This window comes from Paralichthys olivaceus, chromosome 20 (genome assembly GCF_024713975.1).
Source record: "Paralichthys olivaceus isolate ysfri-2021 chromosome 20, ASM2471397v2, whole genome shotgun sequence".
In the NCBI taxonomy this organism is placed as follows: domain Eukaryota; kingdom Metazoa; phylum Chordata; class Actinopteri; order Pleuronectiformes; family Paralichthyidae; genus Paralichthys; species Paralichthys olivaceus.
Genome location: NC_091112.1, coordinates 3,319,467 through 3,339,540, shown reverse-complemented (window position 1 = coordinate 3,339,540; position 20,074 = coordinate 3,319,467). Strand labels below are relative to the sequence as shown.

At 42.7% G+C, this 20,074-nt stretch overlaps 2 protein-coding genes across 34 annotated transcripts in view; both read right to left on the bottom strand.

Moving 5' to 3' along the window:
• Window positions 1-3,968: 3,968 nt before the first annotated feature.
• LOC109640400 (doublesex and mab-3 related transcription factor 1-like) lies at window positions 3,969-5,333 on the bottom strand. Its single transcript, XM_020104384.2, has 3 exons — window positions 4,934-5,333; window positions 4,401-4,582; window positions 3,969-4,314 (listed from the first exon to the last, which is right to left on the bottom strand). The coding sequence occupies exons 1-3, from the start codon at window positions 5,331-5,333 to the stop codon at window positions 4,192-4,194; spliced, it is 705 nt and encodes a 234-aa protein (XP_019959943.2). The 3' UTR covers window positions 3,969-4,191.
• Window positions 5,334-6,007: 674 nt separating this feature from the next.
• Window positions 6,008-20,074, bottom strand: part of pleca (plectin a) — an 80,788-nt gene continuing 66,721 nt past the window's right edge. For 31 of the 33 annotated variants that reach the window (XM_069516404.1, XM_069516406.1, XM_069516407.1 and 28 more), the window contains 6 exons: window positions 19,974-20,057; window positions 19,768-19,872; window positions 19,532-19,630; window positions 14,502-17,849; window positions 7,011-13,935; window positions 6,008-6,907 (listed from right to left, as the gene is read on the bottom strand). In XM_069516404.1, coding sequence (XP_069372505.1) covers window positions 7,738-13,935; window positions 14,502-17,849; window positions 19,532-19,630; window positions 19,768-19,872; window positions 19,974-20,057 — 9,834 coding nt within the window. In that variant the 3' untranslated portion in view covers window positions 6,008-6,907; window positions 7,011-7,737. The remainder of the gene's footprint in view (window positions 6,908-7,010; window positions 13,936-14,501; window positions 17,850-19,531; window positions 19,631-19,767; window positions 19,873-19,973; window positions 20,058-20,074) is intronic. The other 2 variants (XM_069516437.1, XM_069516438.1) reach the window with 1 other exon arrangement.

The following is a 20,074-nucleotide window of genomic DNA, read 5'->3' as shown; positions in this document are numbered from 1 at the left end:
GGAAGGAGCCTCAGAGGCGTCCTGAGAAAATGCCTGACCCAACTCAACTGGCTCATTTCAACGCAAAAGAGCAGCAGCTCTGGAGGTTTGTTGATGAATTTAACCTTTTTCGTTTAAATTGCTTTTTCCTGAGAACTTTACTCTGAAAGACGTTTCGAAAAGTTCTGTGCTGAAACTAAAACAGCTGCACCAACCTTCCACACAGAGAGGCCTTTATTCTCCCTGCAGTGTTTTTCAGCCTGACAGAGGGTGACCCAAGAGGGGGTGGGTGGGGTGGGGTAGCAGTTATGCGCTTGCCAGTTTCGTAACTTTTCCGCTCTGCTTCGAACCTGGCATGTGTGAAAACAAGTTTCACCGTTAGAGAAAGAGCTGTGAGTTTGGAAATCACAGCAATAAAAAGATTTTTATTTCAGGAGTGGAAAACGATGCTGGAGCTTCAAGAAATTAAACTGAAGGAGAAAAAAAGCTTCTCTGGGATCTGATTGGCTCCTGAAGTGCCCCTGTCCCATCAGTGTCTGAACCAAAAGCTGTGTCTCAATTCAGGGGCTGCATCCTTCAGAGGACGCGTTCTAGATCCACCTCTGCATTTAAAAAAAAAATACATTCATCTAAAAATCAAGGCACAGAAAGATGCTCCTCTCATTTCAGTTGACTCTGTTTAAACCTCCTCATATTTCTTTCGTTGCCCACTTACGATCAAAAGATTTCTCCACATTGTTAAAGGTCCTGCAGGATATTGCTCAGGACGTCCCTCGGTCCGCCTGCAGCGACTCCTCTGAACCCGGAATGTTTCCATTGTCGGTTCTTGCCAGGCCCCACACCCAGCGCCGGTCGGCCTCGCTTCATTAGTCTCTCTCTGCTTTTCTTTGGAAGTGTCTTAGGAATAGATTTGATCTGATAATGTGTTTTCATTCAATCAATCCATCAAATTTAATTTATGTTGCGCAAATTCACAAATTACAATTTGTCTCACAGGGCTAAACATCCTCTCTTTCTCTTTTCTTTAATCCTAAATTTAATATAGCCACAATCTGAAAGCTGCCCATTAAAGAAGTGGGAGCTCAGGCTGCACAGAAGTGTGACTCTGCAACTCTAAAAGCTAAATCTGAAAATGAAACACACTCGGATAAACGTCCTGGACGTGGATTAAGAGATCATCTGCTACAGATCATTTCTATGTTCATAATCCTAAGAAAAACTTGTCGTCTGTTGAGATGTTAGTTTCTTAATCCTGGCGAGTTGGTTTTAGATGATACGCTGCGCTGCCATCTGCATTCCACGACCACATGAGACAAGTTTCATCAGCCAGTGTTATCTCAGACACACCCATCCTTTAGTTAACAAATATCCTTGCAGCTTTTCTCCCCTGGCACTGACCTGTTTGTTCGCTGCTAATAACACGTCAGCTTTTCTGGCATGTGACATGAGCAGCAAGCAGGTGTGTGTGGGGAACAATTGTAAAACTATTACTACTGCTGCTGCTTCTCTAAATCTGTCTCGCCACCAAGACGGAGATGACAGATATATGAATACTGTCTGGAGTTTTTCATACAGGTGGAAAATCCAGAGTTTCTCAGTTCATTGCAATTAAAAGCAGCAGAAGATCAGATAAGGAATTAATATGGCCGTTGTGCAGATGTATGTTAATCACAGTTTTGTCTTAAATCTGCAGCTACACATGAATATACACAATATGACCTGTGCAATACTGTGGCTGCTCTTTGCACAAAACACACGTATAGTGAGCAAGTCTTGTGTTCAACCTCTGTTTTCATGATTCATCCTTATTTCTGTTGCCACTGGAAGACTAGAAATGTGCATATGACAGTAAAGAATCTTGAATCTTTTTCCAACACATAACAAAAGTAAAACCAGAGACACTGATAATCTTGCAGTGGTCTGTTAATCTTTTCCAGAGTTGTATAGTTCAGCAGTTTTGATGAACACTTTCGTTATGCGTTAGATGAGCAGATAACTGCAGATAACTGCTCTTGACTCAGTTACTATAAAGCTGCAACCAGCAGTTGGTTGGCTCAGATTAGCTTTTTTTTTTTTTTTTTTTTACTAAAATAGCAAACATGGCCCAAATATCCCAAAACAAATATTGGCCTTTCTTTGGCAAATATGTGGTGTGGTAAGGTGCAATCTGGGTTTTAACCTGAAGTGGCCCTTGGGGTAAATAGTGAATATGGCCCAAATAGCAGAAATAGAATTTGAGCTCTAGCACCTTTGGTTGATACGCAGTATTGCTATGGCTCACTTGTAGCCCAGATCAGGCAAACAACACCCGAGTGCCATCATTCCACTCGCTATATGAGCCGAGACAGGACCAAAACAATGTTGCTATACTTGCCTGGCTACATCCAAATGCTAATCTAAATCCTCAAAGGGGCGATGCCTGTGTTGTCTTTAACTCAAACAGGATGTGTTATCTCTTATCACATTGTAATAATATATTTTGATGAGAGAGACTTGGTGGGCAGGGATGAGCTCAGGCGGACTGAAGCTGCCAATGGTTCAATGTCTACAGGAATAAAGGTGAAGTTGGAACAGAGGAGATTTTCTTTTCACGCGTATCACAGTAGATTCAGCTGGTGGTGAAATGAAAAAACTGTTTCTCTGATCTGAGTTCAGTCTCTTACAGATTCCAGATGTTTGAAGTTATAAAATAGTTTCAGGTCAGGACGGGGGCAGGCCAGGGAGGGTTCCATGCTTCATTCCTACGGTTCAACAGGGGGAGTTGTTCTGCAGCACCAGTGTTGAGCTGGTGTGTGGAATGTTTGGTTTGTGTTGACTGAAGTGAGTTCTTGTCTTTGTGCTTTGTTCTGAAAACTATCAGGGAGTTGTCCTGAACCTCATGTTCCTGCTCCGACTCTTTATTAGAAGAATACTGACTCTGTGTTGGTCAAGATGCAAAAGAAATGTGAAAATCTTTCACTTTTACTCCTTCTCACTAACCTACGAAAGGTACTATATCAATTTTCCAATACATTTTTTTATTTTATTTTATGATCTGGTGGTTCCTGCCTTTCATTGACATATTTTCATTTTTAATTCATTCGATTTTTTCTTTTACTTCCTATAAGATTCTTGAATTCAAGTTTTATACATTTTTTTGTATTTGTGTTGATTTATTAAATTATTTTAACTTATGATAAAGTTTGTGGTTAAACTGTCAGATATCAAACACAGCACACAGTCCTCATTTCTCCGCAGCTTCACTTACTGAACCGTCAGAAGCTGCCGACGCCAACATGAATCATTCTGATGAAAATCCCACCAGCCTGGTGAAGCCATAGGGGCGAGGCCCTGAACGCCTCCTCCTGGAATTCAGAAAAAGATCCAATAGCTGTCACAATAAATATCAGTAACCAGGATTAAACCAGCACAGAGTGAGTGTGATGGGAGATATACTCACTGCATCTGTACTTAACTTTGTTGTGCATCCAGGGCTTAGTATGACACCTCCTCTGATCCAAACCTGTGATCACGAACATGCATCTGACTTTGTGCCACAGCTTCAGAATTCTCAGGCTAATCAACATATAACATGAGGAGCAACTTTACAGATTCACACACAGCACCGTGTGTCTGAGTTTAAAACATCTGTAAAACTGCAAAGAATAAAATATGAATGTGTGAAATACTTACTTATCTCTCACTTGATGTTTGATGTGTTTGCAGAGCAGAGATCAGTCCAGAGTCCATGCATTCAGACAGACGTGCAAGTGTTGGTTTGGGGGAGTAAAGCTTTTGCTCTCCCTGGTGGACAATAGTGCAAATTGCACATTCCTGCACTAACCAATAGTGGAAAGTAATTATTTATGGTATTCAATAATAATTCTGTTTTCTGCCACTTTAAACTTCTGCTCCTCATTTTTTTGGTTATTCATTTTTCAGATTAATATTACAGAATAAAATCACACGGTGGTGTAAGTCATTAATCATTAAGTAAATAACTCAAACTATAAAAGTCTAAAGCAAACTGCATTTATTAGCATTTATGAAAATACTAAATCATTTAATAAATTCTGCTTTAGTCAAACAAAGCGTCCGGCCTTTATCAGCACATTAACAGGAAACAGTGTGCAGAACACTGATGGGAACACTCAGCAGAACGTGCCGGGCTTTAAACAAACAGGAAACAAGTCGTCTGTGATCCGCCGCCTCTTATTGTCACAGACTCACTCTTTAATCCACCTCCTCTATGATGAGCTCAGGTTCTTCTGACAGAGGGGTCAGCATGGCCTCTAAGGGTGGAGGAGTGTAGGGGACCTCTGGAGGTGAAGGGATGAAGAGGAACTGGCTGCAGAGCTGACACACGAACAGGAGGACGACAATGACGATATCACAAGACATGAATAATGTTTTAATATTCAATCTGAGAAACAGCCACTCACAGCCAGAGGTCCGGCCCCTGGTGGAGATGTGCAATGGGCGTTTGGTCCAGGGAGGCCGCAGTTGTAAATGGCAGCAGGCACAGATGGTATCCACAGGGGGTAGAAGTAGAAGTTTGGATGTGGAGGAAAGGATGCTGGGTAATGAGCTGGCATCCTGTAGGGGAAGTGATGGACCTGAGCATCTGAAAGAAAACATGGAAACAAGATGAGCCACATGTACATTTGAATGTTAAATAACAAAAGACTTCTTTTCAATTCTTTCACATTATTATTATTATTATTATTTGAGGTGTTTCATAAATACTATATTTTCTAATTCTGACAAAATGTACCTCATTGTTTTAACATATCATTCATTTGATCTGTTTCTGACCCAATGAATAAATTGTGCTTGGTACATATTTTACTATTCATATTGGCTCATATAATATGAAGCACTTAGATGTAATGGTAACGAATATAAATTAATATAAACCTGAATATTTATCTTCTTATTTTGAATGTTTATACATCTTTATAATCCTGATACTCACTGATAGCTGCGGTGGGAGTGATGGGCCGCTCCTCTCTCCTCTCCTGCCGGGTCACACGGTCCTCTCTGCGGGGGGCTCTGGCGCGGAGATCCAGGGCCACTCCTGCGTCGGCGGAGCTCCACGGAGCCGCTGCGGGTCCGGGAGATGCGGCCGAGGGGGGAGCCTCTCTGGGGGCGGCCGGGGTGCTGGGGGCACCGGGTCGCTGCTCCGGATCCTGGGGCTCACGTCTCCTTCGCTGGGCAGAACTGACCCGGTCCCTCAGAGAGATCTGGAAACACTTCAAGCAGTCGCACCAGAGAAACGGGCACAACCTCTGGTGGTTCCTCAGCGGGGTGATGATGCCGTGCTGCCGGCAGCGGGGACACTTCAGTTCCCTGCGTCGAGGATTGGTCGAAGACATCAGTCTGAGAGATGAGGACAGATGAAGACAGATGAGGACAGATGAGGACAGATGAAGACAGATGAAGATAGATGAGGACAGATGAAGATAGATGAGGACAGATGAAGACAGATGATGGTAACTGATGGTAACTAATGGTAATAACTGATAATAACTGATGGTAACTAATGGTAACTAATAACTGATGATACGTTTCTGCACTAACCACAAGTGGAAATGAATTGATTTAAAGTTCTCTGCCACTTTATGCTCCTCATTTACTCATTTTTCAGATAAATCAATAATCATATAACTGGTGATCATTGTTACAGGTGAATAAATAATCAATAGCTGAACACTGATGTGGTGGAGAATCATGGTGGTGTTAGTGGTTGAAGTAAATGTGAATACACACGATGGTAACTGGTGGTAAGTTAAACTCTGGGAGGTCACGTTTCTCTCACTCTGCAGGTACATGACCCAACTTCATCCTTCTGTTTAAATTGTGAAATTAAATTTTAATTGGCTCATAACAATCGTCGGACACCAAACATCCATTCAGATCCAACCATCAGAAACAGTATCAATCAGAAATACAGTGACGAAGAAGAAAACTTTGATTCACTCGCTAATTAATATGGGAATGATCGAAATACACGATTGGTTAAAGTTGTAATGAATACAAACACAAAACATGTAATTTCCATCTTTATTTACATAGCATAGGCTGTTACAATAAAATTCCTTGTCACCATTTTATTATAAATACACCATTTTTAACAAGGCTTGACGACCCTGATTAAAATCCTTTTGAAACGTAGCAATAAAACAAATGCTTAAATGAATACAACTATGTCGTTTCCGCTCCTTGTAAATGTTAGTAAATCATGCAAAGCAGAAATACACGATAAAGTACGAAAATAATATGATATAGATCAAATGTGCTGCTTTACAAAGAAGAATTTTAATTCAAAACAAGTACATGTGGTGGAAAATGAAAATACTGGGTCTGGTGGCAAAGCTTAGAGATCTTTCTCAGAGAAATGTTAATTCATGGCTTTCAGCAATAGTCCTTTATATCATCATCGATATACAGTACATACATTACCTGTCTGTGAAAGAAAAATATTCAAATCTAAGCCACTGAACATTCGAACCATACATTTTAGCCCTGTGTGACTACACTAAACAGACTGTTAGTACTTTAAAGTCAGATTGTGACATACTGTAAAAAGCCTTACCTGATAACACAGTAACTATGAGTAGCATTGCTCCTTCAGTCATGCACGAATCAGTTTCCAGTCTAACCACCTGATACTATTCAACCACGCAGTGCAGTGTTAGACAGGATTTTAAACGCAGGCACTTACAAAGCATGGTTTAGGCCTTTAAATGAGTTCAAGAGTAGATGCTATAGGTTCAAAATGGTTGCACAGTAAAAAATAAACCAATGGAACACGGTTTGAGTCAGTTTTTCTCTGGAGTGTTGCATAAAATGATCTATTACAGCAAAGGGCACAGTCCAAATTACAGCCTCTGGTCTGTGGAAGACTTCTGAGAGGAGCTGGAGACATGATGAACTGCGGAGACAATACCTGGACCAGAAAAACATGGAACAAAAACATTAGACTTCAGGACAAATGACACAAACATAGAAAAACAACATTCGATTTAAGAGTAAATTCTCTCTTTACACACCTATCTTAAAGGGTCCAAAAGGCTGGGACTATCATGTGTTTGTCTTGAGGTTGGATGTCCAGGATGGCGTTAATGGTCATATCAGGCTGCATATTTGTTGCATTTGTAGGAGTTTGTTGTTTGGGAGTTAATTTCACAAGGTTTGCATGTTGCTGCAACTCCAGGTTTTGACGACACACCGTTGGGAATGCACTGGAGTTCCGATACTGGCAGAGTATATGTGGCAGTGTGGCCCAGGCGAGAACAGATCTTGAAGCTTGACATTCTTAAAGCAGACACTAAGTGTCATTCATCTTCGGGAGAGACTCCTAATTCTGCTCTGCAGAGTTGATTTTATCTTTCTTTTAAAATTCAGAAAAAACTGCATGTACAAAGAAAATCTGTTTATCTGTACACTTAATTTGGTTCATTGAATCCATGTTTGTGGAAAAATGTATGCTTGTTATATTAAACCATAAAATATATACTTAAAAATGTTTGTGATAGATATTGGATATAATAACCCATGTTACATAATCTTGCAGTAAAACCAACATCTCATAAAGAAGCATAAACATAACTAGAAGTAAATGGGAAATATACAAAAATCTAAATTATGCAACTTGTAAAAAAATTAAATATTAAAAGTATTGCAACAACCACATGCAGAGCAGAATATAAGGAGTCTGTATTCCACTGATTTAGGCATCTTGTGAGCACTGTGGTTTTATAGTGTATTCTTCTTTCATCAGTATCGACGAGTGTAACTTGGTGAACTGTAGGAAGAAGAGAAGGTGGTTGTGGTGAAACTTGATCCTGTGGCATCAAAGCTGCCTCTTCTGGAGCCCGACCTGGATCCAGTTCTTGAACCAGAGCGTGACCCACTAGCGGAGCCTGACCCACTGATGCTATAGGGACTGTAAAGGCCTTTGCTAGACTGAGAGGATGCTTCAAGTAGTCTTAGACCGGTGCCCTCCTCTATCATGCTTCTTTCCATAGCATCCTTGTAAGAGATCTTGAGCTTGGTTTTAGGGCATGTAAGATATTTTGAGTATGCACTAACATCTCGCAACTTCTGTGCAGTGCGTGCATCTAAGTAGCCTTTCTTCACTGCCTCATCTATGGATACTCTGCTGGTAGCATCTGGTTCAATTAAACCACCAGTAAGATACTGGACCTCCAGGAATCGCTGCCCGGCCTCATAGTACAGCCAGCCTTTCTTCAGAGCTTGAGCTGCTGACATTTTGGATTTTGTTCTTGGATCTTCAAATCCACTGTAGGCCTTCTGTGCTAGAGCGATGCGGTCCACCATAATCTTATCCACCAGCCCTTTGTTCATTGCATCTGCAATAGAAAATTTCTCTCCAGTACTTGGGTCAAGGATGCCTCCTGTGCAGGCCTGAGCTTCCAGCAACCTCTGACCGGTTATATTGTCCACAAGGTTTCTGTGAATGGCCTCTGTGACGGACACCTTCTCCAGTGTTTCTGTGTCTAAGATTCCGGCTACAGGGCCAGTTTCCTCTGTGGGATCAACCCAAGTAGTTGCTGGTGTTTTTATGGAAGGTGCTGGGCTCATGGGGTAGGAAGAAGAGGAGCCAAAGGAGGAAGAACGTGATCTGGAACCACTCGTGTTCCCAGACAACATGTCTGCGAACTCTGTGATGGACAGAGTTCCTGCTCTGTATTGATCCAGAGCTGACTTGTCAATCAGACCGCGTGAGATTGCATCATCTATGTCATACTGCTGACCAGACCGTCTGTCAGTGATTATGGATTTCACAACTCCATCAGATGAGGTGATGGTGATTTCCTCCCATTCACACTCCTGCTCTGCAAGCTCAAGATATGTCTGGTGGTCAATAAGTCCTTTCTGGTATGCCTCATACACAGACATTTCTTTACTTGTCTCTGGATCGACAATAACGACCCTACGTTTACGAACAGATGACTTGGATGATGTCTTCCTCTCGCGCTTCTTCTCTTTCAACAGCAGAAGAGCAAGGCCTGTTGTTGGGTCTATCATACATCTCTCCATCAGCTGTAGGTAGGTGAGATTTTCCTCAGTGTTGGGGTCAAAGAAGCCCTTTGTGTCATCAGACGGGTCAGTGAGGATTTCATTCATTTCCTCATCAAAGAGGCCACGTTCATATGCCGATTCAACTGGCAGTCGATGGCTCTCCTGTGGATCAATGATTCCACCAGTAGCGATCTGAGCCTCGAGCAGACGAATGCCATGGTCTTTGAGAATGAGGCCCTTTTTCATTGCCTGGAATAGAGAGATGACTTTGCCAGAATAAGGGTCCTTGTAGCCTGTGACAGCTCGTTCAGCTGAGACGAGTTTATCTTTAAACTCTTGGCCAACAACACCCAGTTTCACAGCCTCTGTGACATTTAGTTTAAGGTTCTTGATAGGATCAATTACATATCCTGTGGCAGCTTGAGCCTCAAGGAGCTCAAAGGCGGTCCCTGGTCTGATCATGTTCTTCTTCATTGCTTGATAAATAGACAGCCGATCTTTGCTAGATTCTACATACACTCCAGCAATACAACTGGTACCCTCAAGGTATTTCTTCACTTCTCTGCTGACTTCCTCCACTGTAATGACACCTTCAGTGAGGTCGTTGTATGTCTTTTGGTTGATAATCTGTGAACGGAGCAGCTCATCCACAGTGATTTGCTTTCTCAGACCCTTGAAGAGGAGTTTTCTGTCTGCCAGAGAAAGCAGCCTCAAACCACTTCCTTTGTCAACTCTGCATCTTTTCAGGAGCTGGGCATAGGACTGTTTCTCGTCTGCTGTTGGATCAGTGTATCCACGCACATCCCCGGTAGGTTCAGAAATTCTGTCAAGTGTCTCTTTGTTGATGTATCCACGTTGCATAGCTACGTCTGTGGGGAGGTGGAAGTAGTATTCAGGATCCATTAATCCACCAGTGGCATTCTGGGCCTCCAAAAGCCTCAAGGCATAATCCTCAGGAATCAGGTCTTTTTTCATCGCTTGGAAGAGAGAAATTACTTTGCCAGTGTACGGATCCTTGTAACCTGTGACTGCTCTCTCAGCAGAGAGAAGTTTGTCATGGAGTTCAGGGCCCACAAGCCCTTTGCGCACAGCCTCATCAACAGTTAGAAGCTCATCCTTGACTGGATCAATCATGAATCCGGTTGCTGCTTGGGCCTCAAGGAGATTCAAAGCAACTTCAGGTTTAATTTGTCCACTCTTCATGGCCTGGTAAATGCTGATCTTTGGTGGACTGTCAGACATAATTCCAGCAATACAACCAGTGCCAAAGAGGTATTGTTTGACTGATTCCATTTCCATGACTTCACGAATACTCATCTTTTCTTGCTTGAGGAGGTTGTATGTCTGCAAGTCAATAATTCGAGCACTGTAAAGTTCCTCAATAGTAACTCTTCTTCTGATGACATCACAGGACATGCTCTGATCTGACTTCATTGTCTCTCTGTGTTCAATGATTTCAATGATGATGACAAGCATTCTGTCTCTTGTGATTTGCCCCAAACGATACTGCTCCATGAGGCGCAGCCTCTCTTTTTCTGGAAGCATATTGGAATTCATGACTTCCCAAATGGTCATACTCTTTCCTGCAAAATTCTTATGAGGGATCTCAATTTGAGTGTTGGCTAGATCTGTTTGAGCTTGTTCTTCTGTGTACTGATATGATTTCTCCACGGGAACAGGAGCCTCGACTTTAGACAGCGGCAGGTAGCACAAACCAGAGTTGGGATCTCTTGCACATTTCTCCAGCAACTGCTTGTAAGTAACATTTTCATTGGTGTTGGGATTGGTGAAGCCTTTAATGTCACCTGAAGGTTCATTGAAGGACTTTGCCATTTGTTTACTGAAGTATCCACGCTGAATGGCCACATCATTGGGAACACGGTGGCTGCAGACTGGATCAATGATCCCTCCTGTAGTAATCTGAGCTTCCAGAAGAGGAATAGCATGCTCCCTTAGAACAAGTTCTTTCTTCATGGCTTGGAATAGAGAAATTGTGTTGCCTGTATATGGATCTTTGTATCCTGTCACTGCCTTTTCAGCTGAGAGAAGTTTCTCATGAAGCTCTGGGCCAACAACTCCAACCTTCACAGCATCATCCACGGAGTATTTCAAATTTTTGACTGGATCAGTTATGAAACCAGTTCCAGCTTGTGCCTCTAGCAGTGCGAGCCCAGTGTTTTGTTGCAAAGCATTCTTTTTCATTGCTTGATATATGCTTAGCTTCTCATTTGAATCTTCCATAGTGACACCATCAATGCGGTCTGTGCCCTGCAAGTACTTTCTGACTTTGTCACTTTCACTGACTGCTTTAGGTGTCTTTTTACCCTGTTCGAGTTGATCAAATGTCGCCTTATCAATGATGTTGGAATCAAGTAATGAGCTGGCAGCGACTGGTGCCCTGAGGCCTTCAAAATAGACGCCTTCCTTTGTTTTGTCCTCCTTTTCGTCAACCATCGTTACTACAATCTTTATCAACTTCTCAATTGTCACCTGCCCTATTCTGTACTGTCGGATAAGCTCTATTCTTTGCTCCTCAGTGATGTATTCAGAGTGTATGATCTCCCAAATTGTGACCTTTCTTCCTTTAAAAGGTCCATACTCCAGCTCCATAGTTGACTGATTTAGAGCATCCTTTGTCTTAGCCTCTGTAATCTGTTTGTCTTGTTTTGGCTTTGCAGCCTTCTTTGAGAGGGAGAGCAATGGAAGTCCAGTGTCTTTATCAGTAACACATTTGTTCATGAGCTGTGTGTAGGTTGCATCCTCTTGTGAGTTAGGATCATAAAAGACTTTTGTTTCATCAGTGCTCTTGTTTAGGGTCTTGGAGATTTCCTCATCAAAATATCCACGCTTGCAGGCAACCTCATGTGGGATGCGATAGCTTTTAACAGGGTCAATGATTCCACCGGTTGAGAGTTGTGCCTCAAGCAGACGAATGCCATGATCTTTCTTAATAAGGCCTTTGTTCATCGCCTCAAACAGAGACACCTTCTGTCCTGTGTATGGATCTCTGTAGCCGTTGACAGCTCTCTCAGCAGACAGAAGTCGTTCATGCAGTTCTGGACCTACAAGACCCGATTTTACAGCTTCATCTACAGGGACCCTCTCATTTTTGACGGGATCCATTACAAACCCTGTCGCTGCTTGAGCTTCTAGAAGGTTCAGTGCAGTTTCTGGTGACAGTAACTCTTTCTTCATAGCTTGATAGAAAGGCATTTTCTCCTTGGTTTGTTCATTCAACAGCCCAGCAATGCTTGGAGTTCCTTGAAGTGCTTTCTTTACAGGCTCCATCTCAGAGATCTCTTTAACTGTTATCTTGCCATTACTCAACTTGTTGAACAAGTCTTTGTTTATAACCTTAGACTCTAATAATTCATTGGCAGAGACTGGAGCCCTCAATCCATTAAACACATTTTCATTATTTTTGTCCTTGTCTTCCATAACAGTGATTACTATTTTAATAATCTTCTCCACTGTGATCTTGCCTGTCTTGTACTGGCGAATCAGTTGACGCCTTTGCTCCTCTGTGAAATATTCTGAATTGATGACTTCCCATATGGTGACAGTTTTTCCCTTAAATCTTCCAAATGGCACATCAACGTGAGCCTTGCTGAACATCTCCTTTGCCTCCACATCTGTGTATCTTTCACTTTGAGCAGCTGTTTCGGTGACTGGTAATATCAGCAGGCCCGTCTCTGCATCTTTGGTACATTTCTCCAGTAACTGTTTGTAAGTGAGTTGCTCCTGAGTGCTGGGGTCGATGAATAACTTGCAATCATCACTGGGATCGGCAAGTTTCTTATTCATGTCTGCATCAAACTGACCTTGCTTGTAGGCAGTCTGGAGGGGCACTCTGTGACTGTTGATGGGGTCAATGACGCCACCAGTTGCCAGCTGTACATCTAGGTATTTGGTGGCCTGCTCCTTGTCAATAAGCCCCTTTTTCATGGCCTCAAAGAGAGAGATTTTGGCTCCAGTATATGGATCTTTGAAGCCAGTGGCTGCTCTCTCTGCAGAGAGCATCCTGTCATGGAACTCAGGTCCAATTACCTCATCCTTAACAGCCTCATCTACAGAGAGAAGTTTATTTCTCACTGGATCAACGATGTAACCAGAAGCTGCCTGAGCCTCCAGGAGCATTGTGGCAGTGCTAGGAGTAATCCTGTTCTCGGTCATGGCCTGATAGACACTCATTTTCTCTTTGGATGGAGTCAAGACACCTCCAACACTGTTCTGACCCTTAAGACATGATTTCACTTTATCAGTGTTTTGAAGGTCTTGCACAGATACTTTGCCCTTTTTCAATTTGTCAAACTCCTTTTTGGTTAAAACACCAATGTCATGGAGCCTCTCAGCAGGAACTTTCTCTCTTATTCCCTCAAATGATAAAGGTGATTGTCCATCTTTCTTCGCTCCGTCCACTTCAACAGAACCATTGAAAACACTCTTTGTTGTTCCCACCATGGTCATGGCAACTAACTGCTCCTCTGGGACTTTATCAGTCTGGACTTCAGTATCCTTTGTTTGGGCTTCAGCCTGTTTCGAGGCAACCTCCAGATTCTGAAGTTTCTCTCTGAGCTTTTTGTTTTCTTCTCCTAACAGCTTTTCTTGTTCAAGCCTTTTCTTCTCAAGCACTTCCATTTCCTTCTGCTTGTTTTTCATCTCTGCTTCAGCATCCTTCTGTTTCTTTACCGCTTCATCCATTATGGCCTTAAGTTTCTTCTTCTCTTCTTCCATTAGCTTCCGCTGACGTTCTTGTTCATCTTTCAGAGCTTTGGCTTTGTTCATTTCATCCTCGAGCTGTTTCTCAAACTTCTTTTTCTCATCTTCGACCGCCTTTTCTCTTTTCAACAATACTTCCTTTTCTGTGAGGAAAGTCTGCTGAAGTTTGACCTTCTGTTGCTCAATTTGTTCTTGTTGGGCATTTGCCATCTGTTTGGAAAAAAAGAAGAAAGAAAATCAATAAAATGTTTATGACCTGAAACCCAAATCATTCCATCATCTCAAAGAAATATTTAAATAGTGCAACAATTTTAGAAAAAGCTTTGATTGATGACTCACATGACTGCGCAGTAAATATGAGGCTGGACCCAGGAGATGGTTTGCTTAGCTTAGCATAAAGACTGTAAACAGTAGGAAATGGCTAGCCTGGCTAATAATTCCAGTTCCAGTTTTATCAGCAAAGAAAATAAATGAATGGGCAAAAACTGTTTCCTCCAGTTAACAATCTTTATGCTAAGCTAACCATTCCCTGGGGATAGCTGCATATTTAGCATACAGAAATTAGACGAGTATCAATCATTTCATCTCAGCGAGAAAGTAAATACACATTTGAGTTATGTACTATTGTGTTTTGAATGACATTCATATAAATTGCTGGCTGTTAATTAAAGACACTGCAATTTACATGAAATGTTCCGTGTGCTTCCTCCAACACTATTCTGTGGTTAGTGTGTTTAGCAGGGGTTCTATAAACTGATAACATCATGCCACAATACCTCTTTAGATTTGTTCTGAAGCACCTCTGCCTCTTTTTTCAGTTTCTCTCGCTCCTTCTCAAGGTCAGCGATGGCTTTCTTCAGGTCATCAGCCTCTCTGGTGCTCTGGAGCCTCTGTGTCTCCAACTTGTGCACAACAGTTTCTGTAGTTTGCTTCTCGGCCGCTTGAAGCTGAGCTTTTGCCTCTTCGGCTTGTTTCTTGAATTTCTTTGCATCCTCATCGGCTTTTGCCTGAGCGTCACTGAGCTCCTTCACCCTCAATCTCAGCTTCTCTGCCTCGGCTGCAACTTCCAGCTGCCTCTTTCGCTCAGCCTCCAAAGATTTTTGGAAACCCTCTGTCTCCTTATCGAGACGCTGCTGGATCTGTTGTTTGTCCTCCTGAAGTTTTTTAGCCTTTTCTTGCGCCTGGTTCTTTTGTTTCTGGAGCTCCTCTGCCTGGGCTTTCAGTTTGGTAGCCTCTTGGATGGCCTGCATTTTCTCCTTCAGTATCTTCTCTGCAAGTGCCCTCTGCTCAGCCAGGTCGGACTCAGCCATCTTCCTCTGTCGGGCTGTTTCTTCAGCCTCCACACTGAGTCTCGCAGCTTCTTCTGCCAAGCTCTTCATTTTCTCTGCTTCCTCTGCAAGAACTTTCTGTGTGTTATCTTTGTCCTTCTTCATGAGGCGGCGATTTTCCTCCTCGATTTTGAGCTTGAGCTTCAGGAGCTCGTCCATCTGGATCTTAACTTTGGCGAGTTCATCCTCCACCTGGGCCTTTTGTTTGACGGCATCATTTACTTCACCTTTCACTCTCTGAAGCTCCTCATCCAACAAAGCTTTCTGCTTATCTGTCTCATCCAGTTGCAGTTTGACCACTGTAAGTTCCTTTTCCACCTGAGACTTCTGTTTAAGTGCTTGTTCTGCTTCTTTTTTGTGCTTGGCCATCTCTGCATCCGCCTGCTTCTTCTGCTTCAGAGCGGCTGCCTCAGCTGCTGCTCTCTTCGAGGCCTCCTCCTGCGCCTCTTTCCTCAGTTTCTCTGTGTCTTTTTGTGCTTTGGCCTGTTTAGCAGCTTCATCCTCAGCTGCTTTTTTCAGTTTTTCAGCCTCCTCGGCTTTTTGACGCAGCAGGGCCGCCTCTTTCTCTGCCTTCTCTTTGGCCTTCTCAGCCGCTTGTGCAAGTTTCTTGGCGTTCTCAAACTCGTCTCTCAGCTTTTCCTGAGCGAGAGTGTCTTCCTTATTCTTGCTGAGAACATCTTGAGCTTTCTGTTCTGCAGCCGTGCATTTCTGTGCGGCTTCTTTGGCCAGAACCACCTGCTTCTCTGCATCTTTCTCTGCCTTGTCTTTCTGTTTATTCGCCTCGGCAGCTTTCTTTTTGAGGCGTTGGACTTCCTCCTGAGCGGCTTTGCATTGTCTTGCTGCCTCTTCTTCTGCGGCAGTGATTCTTTTCACCTTCTCCTCAGCTTCTTTCCTTTTCTTCTCCTCCTCTGCTGAGAGCTTTTTCAGTTTCTCTGCCTCAGCTTCAGCTTTGAGTTTGCTTTTCTGTGTTTCATCTGCGATACCCTTCAGTTTCTTCAATTCCGACTCTAAATCGGACTTCTCTTTTGATGCTTTCTCAAAGTTGATCTTTATGATGTGAATTTCTTCTTCAACCACCTTCTTTTGCCTCAGCGTTTCTTCCACAATGGTCTTCTGTCGCCCTAACTCAGAAACAGACGAGCTCTTCAGGTGTGTGATCTTCTCCTCAATGTCTTGTTTGTGCTGAGCAGCTTGATCCTCCAGCATCTTCCTCTGATAAGCTTCATCCTCAGCTTTTCTTTTGAGTCTTTCATTCTCTGCCTCTTTAGCTTTTAGAGCCATCTCTGCCTCAGTCTTCAGACGTGTCGCCTCATTAATGGCAGCCAGTTTTTCCTTGAGTATTTTTTCAGCCTCTGCTCTTTGCCGCGCCGCCTCTTCCTCGGCGATCTGCCTCTGCTTCTTTGCTTCTTCAGCAACCGATCTCAGCCTGGTTGCTTCCTCAGCAAGTTGTTTCATTTTCAGCGCCTCAGACTCGAGAAGCTGTTTGCTCTTCTCTGTTTTTGACAACGTCTCCTTCTCCGCTTGAATCTTCATGTGCAGCAGGGCATCCATTTCACTCCTGACTTTAGCCAGCTCGTCCTCCAGTTGTTTCCTCTGGTTTTCAGCAGCGTTCACCTCGTTTTTCAGGCGCTGGAGCTCATTATCCAACAGGCCCCTCTGCTGTTCAGCATGTTCAAAGTCGGCCTTCAAACGGATGCACTCTTGTTCCGCAGACAGCTTGTGCTGAGCTATTTGTTCTGCAAATTTCCTCTGTTTTTCCAACTCTATCTCTGCATTCTCCTTCTGCTTAAGGGCAGCTTCTTCAGCTTTACCCCGTTTCTTGGCGTCTCGCTCAGCCTCAAGCTTCTGCTTCTCTGCCTCCTCCTGAGCCTGACTCTTCTTCTGGGCTTCCTCCTCGGCTTGGAGCCTCAAGCGGAGAGCTTCATTGGCCTTTTGCCTCCATGTTTCAAGCTCCTTCTCTGCTTGCTCCCTGGCTTTGTTTGCCTCCTCTTGTTGTTTACGAAGTTTTTCAGCTTCCTCCTGCAACTTCATTACAGTGCCCTGCTCTTTCTTGAGGGATTCCTCGAGCTTTGTTGTCTTTTCAGTGAATGACATGGATGTGGTTTGCAAATGTGTGGCAGCACTCTTCTGTGCCACCTCCTCCACGACCTTAATCTGCCTTATTTTCTCCTCCTCGGCCTGTTTCATTCGCCTCTCGGCCTCCTCTGCTTGCAGTTTGAATTTCTGCAGGTCATCCATCGCCTTCTGCTTTTGCTTGGCAGCTTCTTTTTCTGCGTCAGATTTACGCTTCAGCTCATCCTCAGCATTTTTCTTCTTCTGAGTCTCTTCGGTTACCTGCTTGCGAAGCCGCTCTGCCTCCTCCTGAGCAGCTTTCCTGAGCTTCTCAGCCTCAGCAGCCTTGTCTCTGAGCTTCTGTAACTCGGACTCGGATGTTGTCTTCTGTGTTATTGTCGTCTCTAACTGGAGTCTAATTATGTGGATTTCCTCCTCAATCTTCCTGCGGCTGACCAGCGCCTCCTCTAGCTGCTGATTCTTGGACTTGATCTCCTGCTCTGACAGACTCTTCAGGTGATGCAGCTCTTGCTGTATGTTTTGCTTCTGTTTCTCAGCGTCCACAGCCACGTCCTGCCTCTTGCCGGCCTCCTCCTTCATCTTCAGCTTCAGCTCCTGCGCCTCTTGCTCTGCTTTGGCCACAGATTTAGCGTGAGCCTCAGCCAACTGTTTCTGCTTCTCTAACTCGGCCTGTATTTCTGCCAGCCTTCTCCTCTCCTCTTCTTTTAGTTTCTCAGAGGCTTTCTGTATTAGTAGAAGCAAAGAGGGAGCAAAGAGAATTGAGAGCATGTTAGAGTTGCTAGACTATTGAATAAATCTGCGTTAAAGCAGTTAATAAAACATGTAGGTACATAAAAATGTAAATACATGAGATTATGTTACAGCAACAGGAAATATAATTTAAACTAGGGGTAAATACAGTATTGGGAAATGTCTTTCATGTTTAATCAGTGTATGGCACAAAGAACAACACTTTACTTCACAACACAGCATAACACTATACTGTGATTTCATGCAGTTGAGGCATTTTAATTGATCAAAGATCTAAACAGATACGGCGCAAATTAGGCTTTATCCTATTTTACACATTGTTCAAGGTGGAATTATTTCAAATAACAGCAAATTTTGTGCATGTAATATTTGCAAAGGCGAAAAAATTTTAAAATTTATATTTCAATCTTGTACCGATATGGTTCATACAATTTGTTGAGTCAGCATCTTTCATTCAGTAAAATAATCAAGAGGATTAAGGGAATAGATAATAGTCAGCATGCAAAAAGTATAAAGCTCATAGTGAAATATACCACGACCGAACAAAGAACTTACGAAACAGCACAGTGACAGTTTGTATGGATTTACATCACAGCAAGAATTTGAGGTGTAAGAACCGGAATAGCCACATTATGAAGATAAGCATAGTGATGCAGCAAACACAACCTGATGTCATGTCAACACACGACACAAAGGAAGCTCAGATTCAGTGTCAGCGACGAGACATGAATCCAAGATCAACTCTGACGACAGATAAACAGCAAGAGTTGAGTTTAAGGAAGGTTCAGGATTTTCAAAACCTATGTTGATTTAAAATTGAGGTTTTTTTGGGACATCGTTGTTAATCAGCAACTGTTTTGAGTAGCAACCTTCATGTTTTACACATTAAAAGATTGACAAATTAAAAATAAAAGAATTCTGCAGACTAATGAATAATAGAAATAATTGGTAGTTGAGGTGCTCAACAGTGAGTCCTTTCAGTTAAGACAGCATGAATATCTTTCAAAAAAACGTTTTTTAAAGTTTAAAAAGCAAAGAAAAAATCAGGACAGAAACTGAAAATGGTCCTGAACCTTCCTCTCCAATACACACAAGGGTCTGATGTCGAGACGAATGATGTGATAAAACTGAGAGGGTCTTCTGTTAAATACCTGGTGCTTCATCTCTTAAGCTCGTGATTAACATTCGTCATGACAAAGCACTGGCGAGCAGGTCAAAAGGATCAAACACAACAGAAAGTTAGAAAAGAAGAAAAGGGAGAAAAGAACGGTAGAGGTGTAGATTGAAAAGGAGCCGAGCCGAAACCTTCAAATCACAAGTGATTTCAAGAGGAAATAAAGAAGCAGATACCAAATTAAAATAGTTGGACAAGCAGCTGAGCAGTTAGAAAAATGTGACTGAATCTGACTGTACAAACTACGTGACATGATTTGACTAAAATACACAGAGTCGGGGAATGAGAGACAAATATCATAGTGGGGATGTGATGCGCTGCAACATGAAACAGTTTGCTTCACCACTGTTTGCTCTCATCGGCCTCGCAGTCGAACATTTGAGTGTCAATATTCAGTACGTATTCAATGACAAATGATTTCCCGTACAGTTCAAACAGGCAGTGGTGGTTAGTGAAGCTAGCCTTTGGTAAGTGTAATTACCTCATCATCCTCCAGGCGGCGCTGTGTATCAATGATGAATTTAATGTACTGGTTGGTGAGAGTCGTGAGTTCGCTGTAGCGTGTTCTCAGAGTGACGTACTGAAAGAAATGAACAGGATCATTTTTAAACTTTCACTTTCTATTATTCTTTAAGTAGATTCAGTGAACAGGATTATGTACAGAACTGTTAGAGGCATTTCATAGATGTGTTGTCATCATTGGAAAGACAAACCCACCTCTTGGATGATGTTGTCAGACGCACACTCCATTTTGGGTTTCTTGAGTGGAGATGCGATTGGATCTTGCAGGGCTTTGTAGGTCAAAACCTGGAACTCATAATCCTAGAAAGGGATGAAAAAGAAATGATGTCAGGCCAAAAAAAAAACCTAAAGTCGAACCAGGAAATAAAATTCCTTGTAAAGCTGAAGATATTAGTACGAACCTTCACTGAGTCAATGTACGCTTTGGCATCTTTATGGCAGTTTTCAATCTTGTCCTTGTTTTTCTCGATCTCTTCCAGGAGTTTCTAAGTAAAAATGAAAA

Bases quoted from the DNA above. Each gene is read 5' to 3' on its own strand.
- LOC109640400 (XM_020104384.2), bottom strand. From the start codon at position 5,333: ATGTCTTCGACCAATCCTCGACGCAGGGAACTGAAGTGTCCCCGCTGC. The intron at 4,583-4,933 runs GTGAGTATCAGG...GTTTTCTTTCAG, and splicing joins CACTCCCACCGCAGCTATCA to ATGCTCAGGTCCATCACTTC. The intron at 4,315-4,400 runs GTGAGTGGCTGT...TTCGTGTGTCAG, and splicing joins CAGGGGCCGGACCTCTGGCT to CTCTGCAGCCAGTTCCTCTT.